This window comes from Callospermophilus lateralis, chromosome 12 (assembly GCF_048772815.1).
Source record: "Callospermophilus lateralis isolate mCalLat2 chromosome 12, mCalLat2.hap1, whole genome shotgun sequence".
Lineage (NCBI taxonomy): Eukaryota > Metazoa > Chordata > Mammalia > Rodentia > Sciuridae > Callospermophilus > Callospermophilus lateralis.
The window spans coordinates 43,218,352-43,237,678 of NC_135316.1; the positions used below are offsets into that span (position 1 = coordinate 43,218,352).

Consider the following 19,327-nt stretch of genomic DNA (forward strand, 5'->3'; position numbering starts at 1 on the left):
CATTTTAGCTCTATTTATCTGGAGTATATTTTCAATCTGATAGTCAATGTCTTTCATCAATTCTAAAAATTCTCATTTTTTCCACTCTCTGCTTATTACTTCTGACTTTTCCTCTATTCTTCTGGGATTCATTCACTTTTTCTTTCATACTCATCTCCATATCAATATCTCCATATCAATATCTCCATATCTCCTACCTGATACTTCAAATATTTTTCTCTTTAGCACTCTGCAATATTCTGGGTGAATTCCCTAGTATCACCTATAATGCATTCATAGTCTTTTGATTATTTCAGTTTATAGTTTATCTAGCCTACTGAGCCTAAATTTATTTTATATAATTTCTTATTTCTCTGTAATAATACTATTTTTTACATATCTCTTTGATAACTTGAAACATATCTACTCTAAAATTCTTTTTAAATATCATTTTTATTTTCATTGTTTTTAAAAATTTTTTTAGTTGTAGATGGACATAATGCCTTTATTTTGTTTTTTTAATGTGGTGCTGGGGATTGAACCCAGTGCCTCACATATGTAAGATGAGTGCTCTATCACTGAGCTACAAACCCAGCCCCTTTTAGTTTCATCTTGTCTAAAATTATTTATCTTTCAATTCAGTAATGCCTTTTTATTCACAGAGAATATGTTCCAAGTTCCCCACTGGATGACTGAAACCATGGAGCTCTATTATTCCTATACACACCATATTTTTTCCTATACATATGTACCTATGATTAGGTTTAACTTATAAATTAGGCACAGTAATAGAGTAACAAAAAACTAAAAATAAAATAAAGCAATTTAACAGTATACTTTAAGTTATATGAATGTGCTCTTTCTCTCACAAAATGTCTTTTGGTACTATAGAGCTTAGCAATCTCAACATACATTTTATATATATATATATAAAGTTGAGAACTTTCACCTTTTCACTTAAAGGAAGCACTTTATGACTTTTCTTTGTCATATCTGATTTGTTAACATCTCTATTCTTACATTTTAGAGGTCATCATTAAGCTAAAAAGGAACACAGACACTGCAAAACTAGGACAGTCGATCTGATAACCAAGCCATCAATTAAGTCACTAATGGGTAGGTAGCGTACACAGCATGGATACATTGAACAAAGGAATGGTTGTGTCCCTGGCATGTGAAAGCAGGATGGAATGAGTTTTTATCACACTATTCAGGAAGACACACAATTTAAAACTTACTTATTATTTATTTCTAGAACTTTCCATTCAATATTTTCAGGTTATGATTGACCACAGGTAACTGAAACATTGGCAGGTGAAACCATGGATGGCAGAGAACCACTGTTAATTATCCTACTCGTGATCCTTCTCAGTGTTAATTTTTTTCATATGTTTTACAATTTTGGTTTGACTTGGTGTGGCTTTTCCTTTCTCTCTCTTCCTCCTACCTATTTAGAGGTTTTATGATTGCTTAGCCCAGTCCCTAGGACTCCCAGCCTGAACCCAGATCCTCCTTGGATGGCTCAGGCCTCTCATTGGATCAGAATATTGAGACTAGTTTAGGATTAGATGATTTTTTTGCCAAGCGTGGTCATGAAGGTTTTGCTTGTCCTGATGTCTTCCTTGACCCTCAGCCTCATACGCTATAGCTCTGGGCAGCAACTGGCAGTACCTTCTTTCCCTTCCTTTCCTCAGGGTGGAAGGAAAAGAAAGGAGGGAGGTGAGTGACTTGTTCCCTAACTCATTCACCTCTCCCTGGCCCTGGTGTCCTCAATGCCTTTTCCACTTTTGCTACTAAGAATGACAGCCTGGGGCTTCAATCCCACCCTCCCCTTCAGTTCCTGGTCCATAAAGAGGACTACTCAAATTTAATTTATTTCATTGTATTTTTTTATGGTTTTCTATTTGGTCATGGGGTCTATGGGTGGCTCAAAGTATGAAGCTTGAATGCCATTTTGATAAGAAGCCTATACTCTTTTATTATCTGCTTTAAAAAACGGAATAGTGCATCACCAGCCCACACCATGCTCTCTCTGGATGTCACAGCTCCAGCCCAACACCAGCCTCCAGTGCGCCGTAACTTGGCACATCTGCACACCTGCCTGCTCAAAGAATGAGAAGAAGCTGCAGTGGTCTTAAGCAACTCCCTCTTGTATAAAAACAAAAAATAAATGACAGAAAACAGTTTTCGCATAAAAAGAAATATGATATTTTTGCATTCATTGGTTTGATGTCCTGTATCGGTTTGGAAAGATGAACTGGGCCAAGGTTGCCATTCTCCTGTCTGCACTGCCTCCTAGAAGTTATGTCAGGACTCTTGTCTCCACATCTCACCATCTCTTGGGAAAGCTGATAAAAATGAGGTACCAGCTTACAAAACACCAAACCAAACCAAAAAAAAAAAAAACACTGTTTAATACTAGTTGCAATGGATTTTGAAACCTAGGATAAATGATAATTTTAAAATAAGCAGTTCAGAGTCATACTTGTGATGTTTCTCTTTCTCGCTTTCTTGGCAAAGAATGAAATGGAGAAGATGAGGGAGGTTTACATTTAAACTTGTTTTAAATTTTAAAAAGCTGTTCTTTTAAATTTACCATCTGTTACTTCAGTACTTCAAAGTGGCTATGGTAACTTTTCAAGGATGCCAGACAGAACCAACTCATAATCTGGTATGGTTTGACCCCTACTGTGCCTTTCTCATGGAGGGAGACATACTCATTGTGAGTCTTGTCACATTAAGAGTTTCTTTGCAAATACATTAGCCTTCTGGTTAATGCACAGAACAGATAAGAATTAGCTATAGACCTTCTCATAAGTCATTTGAATTATATAAGGTGCTAATTCTAAGAAGAAAATTTTTCCATCCTCCTGGCTAAACTTCAACACATAATACAGTATTTTAATATTTTTATACAAATCCCATATAACACTAAGCAATTATGTTTAAGATATGCAATTATTCTTTGTTTCAGAAAGAATGACACACATCACTGCCAATTTTCAGATTTCATTATTCCTTGGAGATACTTTTGAATTGAAGAAATCACCAGAAACACATTGTAGATAGTGTTGTTGATATGGTTATTTGAGGCTGGGATGTGTGCACTGTTCGATGAAACAAATGAGGGCTCTGTTTGTGTCACTGAGAGCTGGTATTACCAGGACAAGAGAAAGATACGCACTAAGAGGGATGAGTTTAACTTTAGGGTCCTGAATTGAATTGAACTGAATTAGAATATCAGTGTGAATCCATTCATCTTTCTTTGTAAAAGAAAAAAAATTAATCTTAGCACAATCCACTGAAAAAGCATAGAGATATTGACCAACCCAACAGCAATAAGTAACGCTATTGCCTAGCTAGTCTTTAAATACAATGTTTCACTAAAAAATACAGAATTCTTTAAAAAAAAAAAGTTGATCTTAGACCTAAGGTAGGAAATGTATGAGATAACCCTGAATATTCTTCCCCAAAACAGTAGAATTTGTGTCAAAAGGATTCAGGATGATTCTGAATAAGCTCTCACTGTGGAAAGATGGGACAATTTTAGAATCAATACAAATATTAACTATATAGATTGATCTTGCAATATTCCCAAGACATAGAAATACAGGGGCTGAAAAACATGTATGAAACAAAACAAAATAAAAGTACACACAGCATAAGTTCTCTGCAAGTGACCCAGAAGCTGCTGCTGTTGCCATTCGGTTCATGATCATTTGGCCCTGTTGCTTTTGGGTCTGCAGAGACCCATCATGGTGGGAGAATGCCTCAGAATGAAACCCCTCACCTCATGGAAGCAAAAAAAAAAAAAAAAAAAAAAAAAAAAGAGGCAAAGAAAGGGATTAGTGTCTCCTGTCTTCTTTAAATGGTTGTCCTAGGTGACCAGAAGATCTCCCACCAGGCCCCACTTCTTAAAGTTTTCATCAATTTCCAATAGTACCAAGCTAGAGACCAAATCTTTAACACCTGGGCCTTTAATGAACATTTCAGATCCAAACTATGGCATTGCATACTAAAAGAAACAAGAGCATATTAACCAAATGCAATATATAGCAATTGTTTGGTCCATAATTCAAACTTAAATACAAAGAGAACATTTGTAGCATAATTTGGAAAATGTGAGCATTACCTGGACATATGAGATTAAGGAATTACAGCTGATTTGGAAGACATATCAATGATACCATTATGTTCTAAAACTCAAAACATGGTAAATGTAGCAAGTGTACCATATTAACTAACATTGCCTCAGTGTCCTAAGAATGGAATTAAGTGGGAGTAGGGTTAGGGATAGAAGAGATTAGCGTTGATGGTGTAAGGAAGGAAGATTTGTTGCTTCGTTTTGCCAGAAAAGTAAAGGGTATTTCAAATTTTGTTTCAATGCATCCAAGAAGCATGCATAAAATCAGTTTTTTAAAAAATGAATGGGTGAGTTATAAAGGCTTCTAGATAGTGGGAAAAGTTCCTTTTTCTCTAGCTAATTTTTCTTGACTAAAGAAAGTTTACTGAAACTTCACAATGGATTTAAGCATCTTCACATATTGACGGAAGTCTCAATACCTTACGAAAGAGTTAAATATATATCCATATGCCTGCCTGTATTTTAAAGTTTTGAGTTTGTTAAAATTTGTTAGAACCTTTAGGGATTTTTTCTTCTTTTTCTTCATCAATTAACCATTCAGGATGGAGTTGGAAGACAATCATATGAATAAGAAATAACAAAGAAAAAAAAAGAAATCTATGAGACTGAATATTTTCATGCTTACACATTATAATTTTCCTTCCTGTGGCACGTATTTCCTTTTCCATATAAAGTACCATGGAATTAAACAGTTTGACTATTTCTATGATATGATAGAATTCTTGAATGATACTGCATCCACTTAAGAATTTTTAAAAAATTTCCCAGGATGTGACATCTCTGAAAAGGTGAGATATATCCTGAAACACATTTATGTAAAATACCTGGGGCACAATTGGTACCCAGTGAGTAAAAGTTGTTATTATGTCAAAAAGTTATCAACATGCGTATGGGCTTTATTATCCCATTTTCCTAATGGACACCTCTTCTCCTCTTTTAAAGGGAAAAGATAATTTTGTGCTGAGTTTCCACCTGAATCCGTCTACTGAACAATGTGATCCGAGAGAAGAGCAAAGAGGAGGAGGGCCAGATAAAGAGGCTGGGGTTTAAGAGGTATTGTGGGGGGTGGGGGTGGGGGTGGGCTGGGCTGGGGATGAGGAAAGCAGAAGAGGAAAAGTGGACATGGAATATTATTTGGATCCTTTCCAATGTCTTTTGAGAAGCACTAGTAGAAGATGGAATTCTTTTTAAATTCAAGAAGGTTGAATTCCCCTTTCTGAATTTAGCACTATTATGGTACTGCAACTTGAGCATCTCTGGATTGACAAGGCTTACTTATTGGTTTAAAGTTGTGTAGAAGAGGATTAACCTGGCACAAAGAGAGATTGTTTTTTTGTCACAGACTCCTAGGAGGAAACTTCTGAGCCTTTGGAATGTCCTGCCCCCCAGGATGTATGTCTGCATTTACCTGGGGTCTTGGACCATCCCAGATACTGTATACTAACAAGGTAATTTACAGAGGGGACTTGGGGCCACACAGAATCAGCTCTACCTCTGGATGGGCTGGAAATTAAAGTCAGCCATGGAATTGGACAAGCCATGTCTATATGACTAAAACACAATAGAAACTCTGGACACCAAGGCTTAAGTGAACTTCTCTGGTTGAGTCTACTCAGAGATATGTATCTTTACATATCTTTGCTGGGGGAATGGTTGCTGTCCATGGAACTGCCCTGGGGGAGAACAATCAATGCTCAGCTTTTAGTGTCTCCTGGACACTGCCCTTATGCTCCCCTTCCCTTGGCTGATATTCATCTGTATCCGTTTACTGTAATAAGCTTCAGTATGAGTATAACAGCTCTTCCAAGTACTGTGAGTCCTTTTAGTGAAGGATCTAAATTGACAGTGGCCTTGGGGATCTCTCCGATTTGTGGTTGTATCAGAAGTGAAGGGGTCTTGGAGCTTTGCAAAAGTGTACTGTGAAAAAGTATTTTTACACACTCATGTAAGGTCAAAGTATTTTTTTTTTTTTTTTAGAAAAGGATAGAAGTGGAAAAGGGAGCCCATCATTTAGGAGGAAATAAGTCTACAAGTGCATATTTCCAGAGGAAATATCAGAAATCATGGTCAAAATAGCAAAATATGGAAAATAATATGAACTTTAAAGGAATAAATTCTAATTTAAAGTATTTTTTACAATAGTGATAAATCTAGTAAATGGGAGGCAAAAATGCATGATACATGTTACTTTGGTAAAGTTTTTATTTGGCCCCAGGATTTGATGTTTTAAAGTATTTCCTGCTTTAAAAAGCTCTGAAAGAATTGCAAAATTAACTAATTCGACAGTGACACATACAGAGGACAAAAAGTAACTTGTGAAAGAAGAAATCTATACACATTCAAGCTAGGATGGAATTTAGTTTGCAAATGTATGGCATAAGGGCTGGGATTGTGGCTCAGCAGTGGAGTGCTCTCCTAGCACATGCGAGACCCTGGGTTCAAGCCTCAGCACCACATAAAAATAAATCAATAAGGTAAAGGTATTGTGTCCAACTACAACTAAATAAATAAATAAATATTTTTTAAAAAATGTATGGCATAAAATTGATCTAGACAAATGAAAACCACAATTAAGTAGGAGTTAGCAGTGTGTCATTCTAATTCTAAAAGTTAATAAAATACTACAGTATCCAAATAAAAGAACAGCATGTAAGACTTAGACTGTCACAGCATTCTATTCTAGTAAGATAATTTTTAGATTATTGTATTCATTTAAACCCCATATGCAGTGAAAGAGTCTTCAGTTTGCCAAGTTCCGATCTTAGTTTTGCCACTAGCAAACTGGCTGTAAAGTAGAACTGATGGTGATCATAGGCCCCTAACTCTCTAATATCCAGATCCTATAAATTGGGGGCATCAGATCAGGATCCTATTCAAATGACCATATAAATCTAAACTCTTTTATTCAACAGGGAAAGACATGATTAAAAATGAGTTAGGGGGACCTGGGGTTGTGGCTCAGTGCTAGAGCTCTTGCCTGGCACACGTGAGGCACTGGGTTCAATCCTCAGCACGACATAAAAATAAATAAATAAAATAAAGGTATTGTGTCCATCTAAAACTAAAAAAAAAAAAAAAAAATTAAATGAGTTAGAAAGATCTAATGACAGTATTTTTGTATATAAAGAAATTAGTCCCAGGAGTCTATCTCTGGATTACCACCCACCAGCAAGTAACCAGTCATAGGGTTAGGATTAGGCCCTGGGCTCCCATCATCCATCATCTGTCTTTCTTGAGTAATGAAACCCTCAGCACATATTAGCTGGTGCACAGCTAGAAGCTACATTTCACAACCTTCCTTGGATATAGGTAGGACCAATATGAATGGCCACTTGGACATGAAAGGAATGGGGCAGCTTCTTCATCACAGCTGTACCTTTTCTCTTAGAGACCTAGTATGGAGCTGGTGAGCCAGCTTTGACCCGAGACACTGGAGGATGGCAGTGCAACAATATGCTCTGGACAATTTCTTGTTTTGCTGTGAAAAACTCATGTTTGAACTACTCTAGTTTAGAGGCTCTTTGTTACACTTGGTTGTGCTCTAACTTATATGGAAAGTAGTACTAGAAATCAGGTGCTGTCAAACAAGAGTCTAAGACACATGTCATTGGCTTGTTACTGATGTGGTGGGCAATAAAAAAATGCAGGTTGGAAATCTGGTAACTCTTATTATGCCATAATAAAACATTTGGCCATATTCTCATGTACTTTGGCATCTGTGGAGCCCATGCTAGGAAAAGAGAATGGAAAAACCCAGAATATGCTGGCTACTCCTTGACTGAGAGTCCAGTGATTTGGAGAGTAATCAAATTAGATAAGCTAACTGCAGCTTTATGACAAAAAAACAAGAGACATGTTTGTTTCTCAGAAGCTGAACCAGGACCTTCCATGAAATGCTCTTCCTCAGACAATGGAATAACCTCATCAGCAAAGGTCATTGTGTTAGCTTTCTGTCACTGTTACAAATATCTGAGATAAGTCAATTTATAAAGAGAAAAGATTTATTTGAGGGGGGGAAATATATATAAAACAAGCCCAAAGCATCTTCTAGTGTTGAGAATAAGGAAATAGTCAAATGCACAGTGCATGCAACACACAAACACACAAAATAATGTGGATATGCTGAAGGAAATTGGAAAAGCTGGAACAATTTGAACAGGAAAATAAATAATGTACTATGGAATCGTAACCCCAAACACTAAATAAATAGCTATGTGTTCATGCTGGTGTAAACAAATTAAAAAGAAAGAAAGAAGAAAAGAAAGAAAGAAAGAAGATATAGCTCCCCCATTCATAAGAATGCCAAAAAAAAAAATTATGTAGTTACTCCATCCTTAAGGAGATGGAGCAAAGCTCTCCTTTCTTCAAGTATGGGTGGTGCATAGTAACTTCCTTCCAAAGAGCACAGTAGGGAAAAGGTGGGGGAAAATAGTGACTTTCTAATAGAGACATCTGGCAAACACTACCTCAGCCAGGTGGTCAAGATCAACATGAACAGCAACAAATCAGATTACTAGCCCATTCCCTCCCTATGGCACAATCCTGTAGGGCATAGCAGAACACTCCTGTACTCCCAGCAGTTCAGGAGGCTGAGGCAGGAGGTTTGCAAGTTCAAGGCCAGCCTCAGCAACTTGAAGGGGTCCTAAGTAACTTAGGGAGACCCTGTCTCAAACTAAAATATAAAAGGGCTGTGGATGTGGCTCAGTGGTTAAGTATCCCTGGGTTTAATCCCAATACCAAAAAACAAAAAAACAAACAAACAAAAAAAGAAGAATGGCACTATCCTCTGTGGTTTCCTCCAATCTAATCATGATAAAAAAAAATTAGAAAAATCTTCAAGTAATAAGGTCACCAGTAAAAACAGAGTCTGAGAAACCATCACATGTAAGAAGAACCCAGGGAGACATGATAGCTAAAAGGTAATGTGGTACCCTGGATGGATCCTGTAATAGAAAAAGACATTAAGTACTAAGAAAATCTGAATAAAATGTGGACATTAGTTTATAATAGTTTCATTAATTATAGCAAATATACATATTAATATTGAATATTAATAATAATTTTTAGACTTCAGCCTTTCTAATAAGCATGTAGAGATGTTTCATTGTTATTTTAATTTGCATTTCCCTAGTAACAAATGTTGGGCATCTTTCATGCACGTATTTGCCATCTATATATCTTTTTTGGTAAAGTGTCTACTCAGATCTTTTTGTCCATTTTTTAATTAAGTTTTTTTTTTTTTATTGTTGAGTTTCAAGAACTAATTGTACATTCTGGGATAAGTTCCTGATAAGACAAGTGTTGACAAAATATTTTCTTCCGGTCTGTGGCTTATCATTTCATTCTCTTAATAGTGCCTTTAACACAGCCTATGTTTTTCATTTTAATATATTTTAACTTATCAAATTTTCTTCTACAGATCATGATTTTTGTGCCATATCTAAAAACTCTTTGTCAAGCTTAAGGAAATGTTGAACTCTCTTCTTTTTTCTAGAAGTTTTATAGTTTTGCAGTTTTACATTTAGATCTGTGTTCCATTTTGAGTCAATCTTTGAATCTTCATGAAACGTGTCAAGTAAAAATTAATCAGGTATATTTGTCTCAATATTATTTTAAAACCTGTCCATAAAATAAATAACATCCAATAATATTTTAATGACAAAAATATAAAAGACATAAATGAATTCTACCAAGTGTAAATTATCAAAAGACAAAACTACAACAGACTGAAAGATCTCAGTTGGCTTTTGTGATTCTAGAATCAGACAATATCTCATTCTATAAGATAGAACAGAATGAGTAGTTTCCCAGCACCTGAGCAGAAGAAGTTAAGTTTTTGGACAGAAAAGGGCTAAGAGAAGAAACAGAATAAACTTGTGAATTGGTTGTTTCAAAGTTACTTTGGTTGTAAAGGTTCAATCAGAAAAGACTTCCTAATGATGCTGCCTAAAATTGGCCTATTATGGGATTTGGCTATTATCTCTCTTCTGTTTTCTCAGAAGTTCAAATAAATAACTTAGTTTCAGCTTGTTGATTTGGAGCCTCAGCAAGAACAATTCCTTTTTGGTGTGATCCAGTGCAGAAAGCTCAGTCCAAAGCAATTGTCTCTTGTGAATTTTATTTAACATAACATATATAAACATATAATCTTTACTTATTGATAATTATATTTAACAATCAATTATAAAACTACCATGACCTGCCTTCTTCTTCAACATCTTCTCATGTTCACTAACTCCAGCTTCCAGCCAGTCTTTCTATTCCTGAATCACACCAAGGTCACACAGGACTTAGGCAACAGGAGCCTAGACAATTTCCTGTGGGCGATTTTCAGTCCAATTTGTGTGTAGGGGCCTCAGGGAGGTCTAACATTCAAGAGCCTTCCCTTTTCACTTGGGGAAGGAGGTGCAATTAGCAAATTGTAACTGTTAAGAAAGATATACCAAGATCGTGATGTTCTTTTCCACCAGACACATTTATTCGTGTTTCAACAAGGGAAGAGAACATGGAAAAATTTATAAAATTCCCGTGAGATGTCTCTTCTAGATCAGAAGTAACACTACCTACCCTACTGTTCAGTGTTTCTGTCTGAAAATCAAAAGGGATCTGACACTTAGTGCCCCCAATGAGATGAGGAAACATTACCCACCATCCCTTGCTTCCACTCCAGGAGTGGGCTTACTTCATACCCACTCACTGGTCCCACCTCAGTCACTGAAGTGTGTCTGTGGGCTCCTTTGGCTCAGGTGAGCAACTTCAACATCCAGGACTAAGCAGCCCTTTGGTGTAACTCACCCTTGGCAGAGAGTTGAAAATAGTCTGAGTAACAGGTCAATACTGTTTTGCAAGGGGAATAGAGGAGCCTTCAAAATACTTGGACTAGTCTGTCTACTGGCACTTGAATTTTCCATCTCATTATGTTTAAAAGAAGCAAGCAAGGTCAGGTTTAGCCCAGAAAAATGGTCTGATGTCTGTCAAATCTAAGATATAACCTCCTAGAAAACTCTTCTCCTGGCTGGTTCTTATTTAAGTATCTCCTCTTCATCTCGCCACCTCATTTTTAAAATTACTCCATTCATACAGTCACTGTATTCCATTTCCTGTGTGGGTCTTATTAATATCAGAATTATAATATTTATTTTCTTTCTGTCTTTCAAACTGCTCTTCTACTTGCCTTCCTGCTTTAGACTGTAGTTTATGACAGCAAGGACTTAAGCTGTTTTTTTCACCACTAGGTCTTGGAATGAACAAAGTTCTCAAAAGAAAAAGTTGAAGTTAGTTAGTGTAACAGAATGAATGAATGAATGAATGAAAAATGATAGATTATAAGCTGTGCATCTTTTCCTCCAGAGAACCTAAAACAATAGGTGTTTAAATGTATTAATAAGAAAAATACATCAAAAGGAATGTAGAAACCAATGAAGCTAAAAGGTCTTTCCCAGATGGCATTTATAAAGCAATGATGGTGTCCAGTTTCCTCTTACCGTGAAGAAAGCTAAAATCATTACCTAATTTATACATTTTGAATATTTCAATAATATCTCTCAGAAGCCATGCTTCTCAAATGCCAGGTAAAAGGTCTAGGAAAAAGGGGACAGAATGGTGTCAAATTTTGGTATTATAATAAATTCAAATAAAATTCTCAAGTATACATAAAACATTTCAAGACCCTTAGACATCTAACAAAGAGATCATATAAAAATAGGGTGATGGAGCTGGGGCTGGGGCTCAGCAATACTGCACTTGCCTGGCATATGTGAGGCACTGTGTTTGATTCTCAGCACCATATATAAATAAAGGTCTATCAACCACTAAAAAATAAAACTAAAAAATTTTTACAAAATTGGGTGAGCACCAGAAACAGATTTATAGACCCATGTGATGTTTGAGCTGAGGGCGCATTAGAGAGCCCCAAATTTTAAACAAAAGGGAATAAGACTAATAGGGAAAATTGCTGTGGAATAGGTGGGATTCTAAAAGCACTTTATTTACATTATACCAAAATAACCATTCCACAGTTAAAAAAAAAAACAAAAAAACACTATATTGTTATTTTGCCATGACATAGATCTGTCACTTGTTTTGATAAAGCTCTGAATCAAGTTGAGCAGGAAAATGTTCCAAACATTCATGATTGTCTTCCATAGTAAACGAGTCACCACCAGCAATGACAGCCAGACCACCTCGTCACTCCCAACCAGCTAGCTGAGTGATTGCAATCAAACAAGTAAAGATGTACAGATTCTTGAGTGAATTCTTATTTCTTGGCCTTGTTTTAAAAGTGCATGCTATTTTAAGAAATTCAGAACAAAATTCTGAAATTGTTGTATTTCTTTTCTTTAGTTCTCTTAAAAAGATACTCTCATGATGAAACTATTATTTCTCTTTCAGAGACATATTTTAATTAGCAATAGAATTCAGGACTTGGTATCCCTAGATTTAGGTACTTATGTCCAGGACAAGTATGTAAATCATAACATAATTAATTGGCTGCCAAAAAAAAAGATCTTCCAAGTTGTTTTAGGAGTCCATCATTTCTATTGTGACAATAAACTCAGACATAATGAAGTGGTCTTGATGAATCGGAAACCCTTCTCTCTTCACTTCATTTTTATTTCATTTTTACAACAGCTTTGGGTTTGATTTAACACATTATTGCAGAAGAAAGCATCCATAAAACAGCTTTAGAAGAGTGAGAAATGTGTTCCCTTTAGGTTTTTATACTTTAAAATGGTATTCAGATGATTTTTAATTACTACAAAAGCATTGAGATGTTAATACACTTTGTAGAAAAGGCAGGGATGCTATTTCATCCATCCTTTTTCTGCAGTGAATTTCAACTCTAAGAAAATTATTTCTTTTGATCCACTCTGATAGCATGTAATAAAAGAACAATAAAACATATGGCTCAATTACCACTGCTTCTCATCAAGCATGAATTAATGAATATCAAATTATTATTAATTGTTTTTTCTGGCTCCTTCTCCATAGGACAATTATACATTGCTGTATTTTGATAAGCACTTTGTGTTTAACACTTTGTGGAACAGACTCTAAGAGGGACAGATGCATGAAATTATAACACAAGTCAATCATTCTTTGAATTTATCACCATTTGCATTATACATGGTCATCTTTTAACCTCCCCAGTTTGTATCAGTTTCTCAAAACTGCTTCAAACCTCCCTAGAATTCTACCTGCACCTCAATTAAACTCCCTTCAAGATACAGTTGCTATGTGTCTACAAAATAGTTTATAAATTCAATTTCTCACTAAGACTAGTATTCTCACATATTTATTGAGTTTTCAATTCCTTCAGAAAATGTTCTTTAAAAACAGAAGCTATCGCTTGAACAATTGAAAAATAACAGCACCTCATAGAATGTAAGACATTGTGCTAAGTATAATTGATAAAACATATGTTAGTGAATAACATTTATAGACACACCACAAAAAATTCTGCATACTTGATAGTTCATTTTATTTTTATAAGCTTTCTGTAAATACAAAGTGCTACATGTAGAATGTGTTTGTAATCCATAACAATTACTTCTCATAGATTATTTGTACACCCAGACTTTGAAATGCATGCAAAGAAAATTTAACAAATTATAGCATGTTAATTATACATGTTATATGATTTTACCTATTACCTATAAATCTATTTCCTTTTAAAAAATAGTCTATAAAAACTATTCTTCTGATAAATTGAAGGATGATGTTAAGGTCAAATTGCTCATATGTCCCATGTAGTTCAATAAACTTAACAAACACACATACTGACATATTTCTAACAAGCAAACCCAAATTCTAGAATCAGAACCAGAGTAGCAAAAAGGGACCTTAGAAATCATTTTGTCCTATGCCCTTCATGTTACAAATAATGTCACAGAGATCTAGAAAGTTTAAGTGATTTTCTAAGGTTCATGTAACCTTTTCTGTTGACATCTTTGTGCAAAACTTTATAAGAAAATTTCTATCAGCATTTCTTTTGCAGATAAAAAAAGCATATGTTACTTTCTGTAGAATATTTGTCAAGATTTCAATAATGACTGTGAATCCAAATTCTCAGTGGAATAAAAGTGAATAAATGAGAAATTTGGTAACAATCAAAACCATAATGCACAGAGAAATATAAAGCAGGGATGGACTTTTGACATTGGTTACTATAACCACCCGAATTAAATATATATATATATATATATATATATATATATATATATGTGTGTGTGTGTGTGTGTGTGTGTGTGTGTGTGTGTGTGTGTGTGTTCTAGATGGACACAATACCTTTATTTTATTTATATATTTTTATGTGGTGCTGTGGATCGAACTCAGTGCCTCACACATGCTAGGCACGTGTTCTATCACTGAGTCACAACCCCAGCCCCCCAATTTTTTTAAATCAATAAATCTAACCAGATACAAGGTGGTTGTTTTATGTATTTGACCTTACTGAAGGGAATTAGATTATTTATGCAATAGCAGACTTGTTGATTTTATACAAGAATTAATCTTCAGTGTAAAAGCTTTTCTAGATTACATACTCTCAAAATAAAACTCGTAACTTTTAATTTCTTAATGTTTTTCATCTTGATTTCCGTGTGCCATCATCACTGAATCCATTTTGCTGGAAAAAAAGTGAAAAAAAGTTAGATATACAAATTCAGCACAAAAAATAAGTCTACAATTAAGATTTTAAAAAACAATCTTTCATCTAGGGGAGAGTGGTGGATTAGGCATTCCACTTTTCCTTCCACTCCTGAATTCACTGATGTCCCTTTGGGCCACATGTGAAGTACCAGATATCAGATATGCATATTCATAAAGTGCTTGAGAGTCATCTTGACAACTTATATGTCCTATAAAAAATGCAGTGCCTATGAAGTGCACATGGGCAGGGGGAAGGCACAAAGTCTCAGTCCTTGTGTAACCACACCCCCTAAAGTGTCATGGATTCCCCGGGAGACAAAGTTCTAGAGCTACCACCATGCATATCAAGACCTATGATATAATGTTGGCTCACTATACGGCTGCTAAATTAGAAAGAAAACCAAATATGAGAGCTGTCTTGGGGAAGCAGAAAATAGAAGAAGTATGAATATAATTAGGTTTATTCTTGTAATTGATTCTGCAGCCTGATGGAACGTGGGTTTCTGAATATTTTTCAGAGCATTTTCCAGATGTAGCCTCCCAATAGCTCATTAAGCTCACACATTTGTCACCAAGCTCCGTACTTTGGATCCCATGTAGGAATCCCAAATGTTCTTCTTTTCATTCACTGTGTCAACAAGACAAGGAAAAAAGTGTTGTTCACGTTCTCTTCAATCTCATTTTGGTTATTTTATCTACTTATTATTAAACCTAAAAATAAAATGTAGATACTGTCTTGTAAAAGTTGATCAAATGTCAAAGGACTTTATTTTGCTAACTTATGTCCTCTGTTCATCTTTTCAGTCAGCTTTTATACCTTTCTCACTTAGTTTATAGAAAATGTTCATTAAAGATACATATCCTTAATGGTTTCTCCTCACATTATCAATGTTAATTATGAGTATAAATTATACTAATATTTGATCTATATTGTTAAAAACATTTAAATGTTATATTTAATAAAGAATCAACTCTATTTTTTTTTCACTTAAAAGTAACATTAAGGGCTGGGGTTGTGGCTCAGTGGTAGAGAGCTTGCCTAGTACGTGAGGCACTGGGTTCAATCCTCAGCACCACATAAAAATAAATAAATAAATGAAATAAAGGTATTGTGTCCATCTATAACTAAAAATATTTGAAATTAAAAAAGGATTTATTATCAGGCACAGTGGTGCACACTTGTAATCCCAGTTACTTGAGAGGCTGAGGCAGGAGGATTGCAGGTTCAAGGCTAGCTTCAGCAACTTAGAAGGAACCTAAGCTATTTAGCAAGATCCTGTCTTCAAAATAACAAGTAAAAAGTGCTGGGAATGTAGTTCAGTGGTAAAGGACCTGGGTTCAATTCCTAGTACAAAAAACAAACAAACAAAACGAAAAAAGGCATTTACTGTACTGACAAAATTATCTAAAAAAAATATATTCAAGTGTAAATGTAAAAGGTCACTCACAGAAATGGACTTCAATTTATCAGCAAAGATCTATTTTTGTTTGAAAAAAATGGGAAATTTTTAAAAATAAATTACTTCTTTCTTAGTTGTATCTATGTCCTATGTAATATCAGAAGATAATATAAATATTGACTGATTTTATACCAGTAACAAATATTATCATAGTATAACTATATGCTGCTAAATTGTTAACTAAATATAATTAATTAATAAAATATCTTACTTTATTTCAATACATCATTTTCAACAATACTCAATGTACATTAGTAATAAAAGTGATTGTTCCTTACAGATCCTGACACTTACCCAGGACCTTGGAGTAGCAAGGTTCACAGTGTATTGTCTGTCTATAAATCCAAATACTGTCACCTGCTTGTAGATTTTCCAAAGGCTGTTTGCATATTTCACACTAAAGGAGAAAAGCATAAATATAAAGTTTACATCATAGATTAAGTCTAGATTCTTGGAGGGACAAGGTAGAGAAGCCTTTTCAGTTCATTCAAGACCACCTTCCATAGCCTCACTCCAATGCAGCCTCAAAAAACACCACAGGAAATTTGAGAGTATCCTGGTCCTATAATCCATGTGGAAAACTTTTCAAATGGACTCTCATATCCTCTTTCTATCATGCTGGTCTATTTCAGGAACTATCTACCACTGAAGTTATCTACTTAACTCCCAAGGGAGCAGATACAGTAGTTTTTATATTGGTTGTGCCAAGGACAGGATGTTCACCCAATATCTCAAACAAAAATACAAGGTAGCATTTATGGTTTTCTTAATAAGGTTTAGGGGGAAAATTTATTCTGAGTTATGTTGGGTGACAGAATCCGGAAAGATCTGGCTTCTCTTTTAGACCCTTCCACTACTGATTGGCTGAGTCCCAAGCATGAGGCAGGGGCACTAATTGTTCTCAGAAGTGGGTTCACTAAAGTGAATTGTCATTGATTACTTTGACATGTTTAGACCAGTTCAGATGGCTCTCTATTACCATGGCTACAAAACAAACTATCTTTTTCTACAAGTGTGGAGAACCTTTTTATTCTCAGCTTTGTTTTATAATGACATTGGAAATGGTGTCAAATCATTTAAAATATAATAAGTGAAAATTGTTCCTATTTACCAAAAACAATAATCAGGAGAATTTTCTCTCATTTATAAAGTTTTATTCATAATAATTTGAAAGAAAGAGTTATATACTTTTATTTAATTGAATATATTTAATAATAGGAAGCGATTGCATATTCTTATAATCAAATAATTATTCAATCTTCATAATATATTTTTATAATCCTCTATTGGGTGAGTTTTTCTTTGTTCAAAATAATGCACCAAATTTCTGATTGCTTTATGTTACTATCTGCAGGTAAATGGAGGAGAAACATTCAATTCACTAAGTATTACATCTATTTCGATTAGATAATTTGTATCAATCATAGAATGCCCGAGCTATAACTACCCATAGATTTGGATAAGTGGCTCTCAATTGGCTGCATATTAGTTCTATCTAAGGAGTTTTCAAAGTACTAATGCCCCAAATTATCACACAGTGAGCACGTGATTTTTTTTTTTTTTTTTTTTTTTCTTTTTTTTTTTTTTTTTTTTTTTTTTTTTTTTTTTTTTTTTTTTTTTTTTTTTCTCTTTTTTTTTTTTTTAACAGGTAAGGAAATAGTCCAAGGCAATCTAGGTGGTTTCCAAAGTCACTCAGTCATAACTAGTGGCAGAGGCAGAACCAGAAGTCAGGTCTTCAGATTCTCAGCTCAGTGTTTGCTCATGCAATTACACTCAGAGTTGTCACGTTGACCCACCCAATGTCATTGCTGAGAAAAAAAATAGCTGATAGAAACCAAACCCTGAAATACTATGCTAATGAACGTCTACTATTATTTATTAAACCACAATTAATTGCAATTAATCATAGGCTCAAAAACAGATTGAGTTTTAACAATTGTTAAACCCATCAGGCCTAATTTCATGATGAAAGAGTTGCTCGCTTTCTTAAGTTTATTCTCCTCTTTTGATTTCATTATATATTTTTATGCAATATGTGAATCATCAAAATGCTGCAGAAACTTTATGAAAAGAACAAGTGTTTATCTTTTTCACAGACTTAAATCTCTTGGGTAAGAATGAATAAATGTGTCAGTACTCAACTCTAAGCCTAAAACCAAGATAGTAAGTTTAAGCCTTTGAGGTTTAGGCTACAGAGCTCTGAGAAATATGTAAGTCGTGCATTATTAATGTGAATTATAGAGTTTCTGAATGCTTTCATTTCATTCCATGAATTTTAATAAATAATTATTTTAATTCCAGTCATTATGCCATTTTACATTTAGTTAAGTGTAATAAACACATGTTTACCTTAAAGCAAGTGGAATGGCAGCAAATCTGTAATTCATCTAAAATCATTTTCGTTTGTAAACCTAAGGGTTTTCGACAATAAGTACACATATCTCTTTCGATGACTGACCTGTAGAGATATAAGCAATTAGAAATTAAAAAGAAATTTGCTATCATATAAAAGACAGAAGTCATGTAGAAATAGTATGTTACTTTTTAATATTAAATTATTTATTTATTCTAATTTGTTATACACAATGGCAGAGTGCAATTCATTTCACATTACACATAGAGAGCACAATTTTTCAAGACACTAATGGTACACAAAGTATTATCACACCATTTGTGTCTTCATGCATGTACTTAGGGTAATGATGTCTAACTCATTCCACCGTCATTCATTCCCCTTTGCCCCCCGCTTCCCTCCCTCCCCTTTGCCCTATCTGAAGTTCCTCCATTCCTCCCATGCTCCCCTCAAACATCACCATTATGAGTCAGCATCCTCATATAGGAAACTACAGTAAAATAAAAAAAAAGTGCAGAGTTTTCTTAATCTAGTAATAGAATTGATTTTCTTGTTACCCCTAAGATGATGTCAAAGAATTAACATGAGGGAAAGTCTCAGATTGTTAAACCATTAGCAATCAAGAATGCATATGAGCAGGACAGAGATGTTCAGTTTCCCTGCTAAAGTAGGTTATAAGGACCTCTTGAAGCTGGAAGAGGGTTTTTTTAATTATTAATTTACCTCTATCAGTTTACAGAT

The 19,327-nt window shown here is 34.7% G+C and overlaps 1 protein-coding gene across 1 annotated transcript in view; it reads right to left on the reverse strand.

Moving 5' to 3' along the window:
- Positions 1 to 14,723: 14,723 nt before the first annotated feature.
- The window catches only part of Scel (sciellin), a 170,931-nt gene continuing 166,327 nt past the window's right edge, over positions 14,724 to 19,327 (reverse strand). Inside the window, exons 32-34 of the mRNA XM_076872195.1 lie at positions 18,583 to 18,691; positions 16,528 to 16,630; positions 14,724 to 14,750 (exon numbers count right to left, since the gene is read on the reverse strand). Coding sequence (XP_076728310.1) covers positions 14,734 to 14,750; positions 16,528 to 16,630; positions 18,583 to 18,691 — 229 coding nt within the window. The 3' untranslated portion in view covers positions 14,724 to 14,733. The remainder of the gene's footprint in view (positions 14,751 to 16,527; positions 16,631 to 18,582; positions 18,692 to 19,327) is intronic.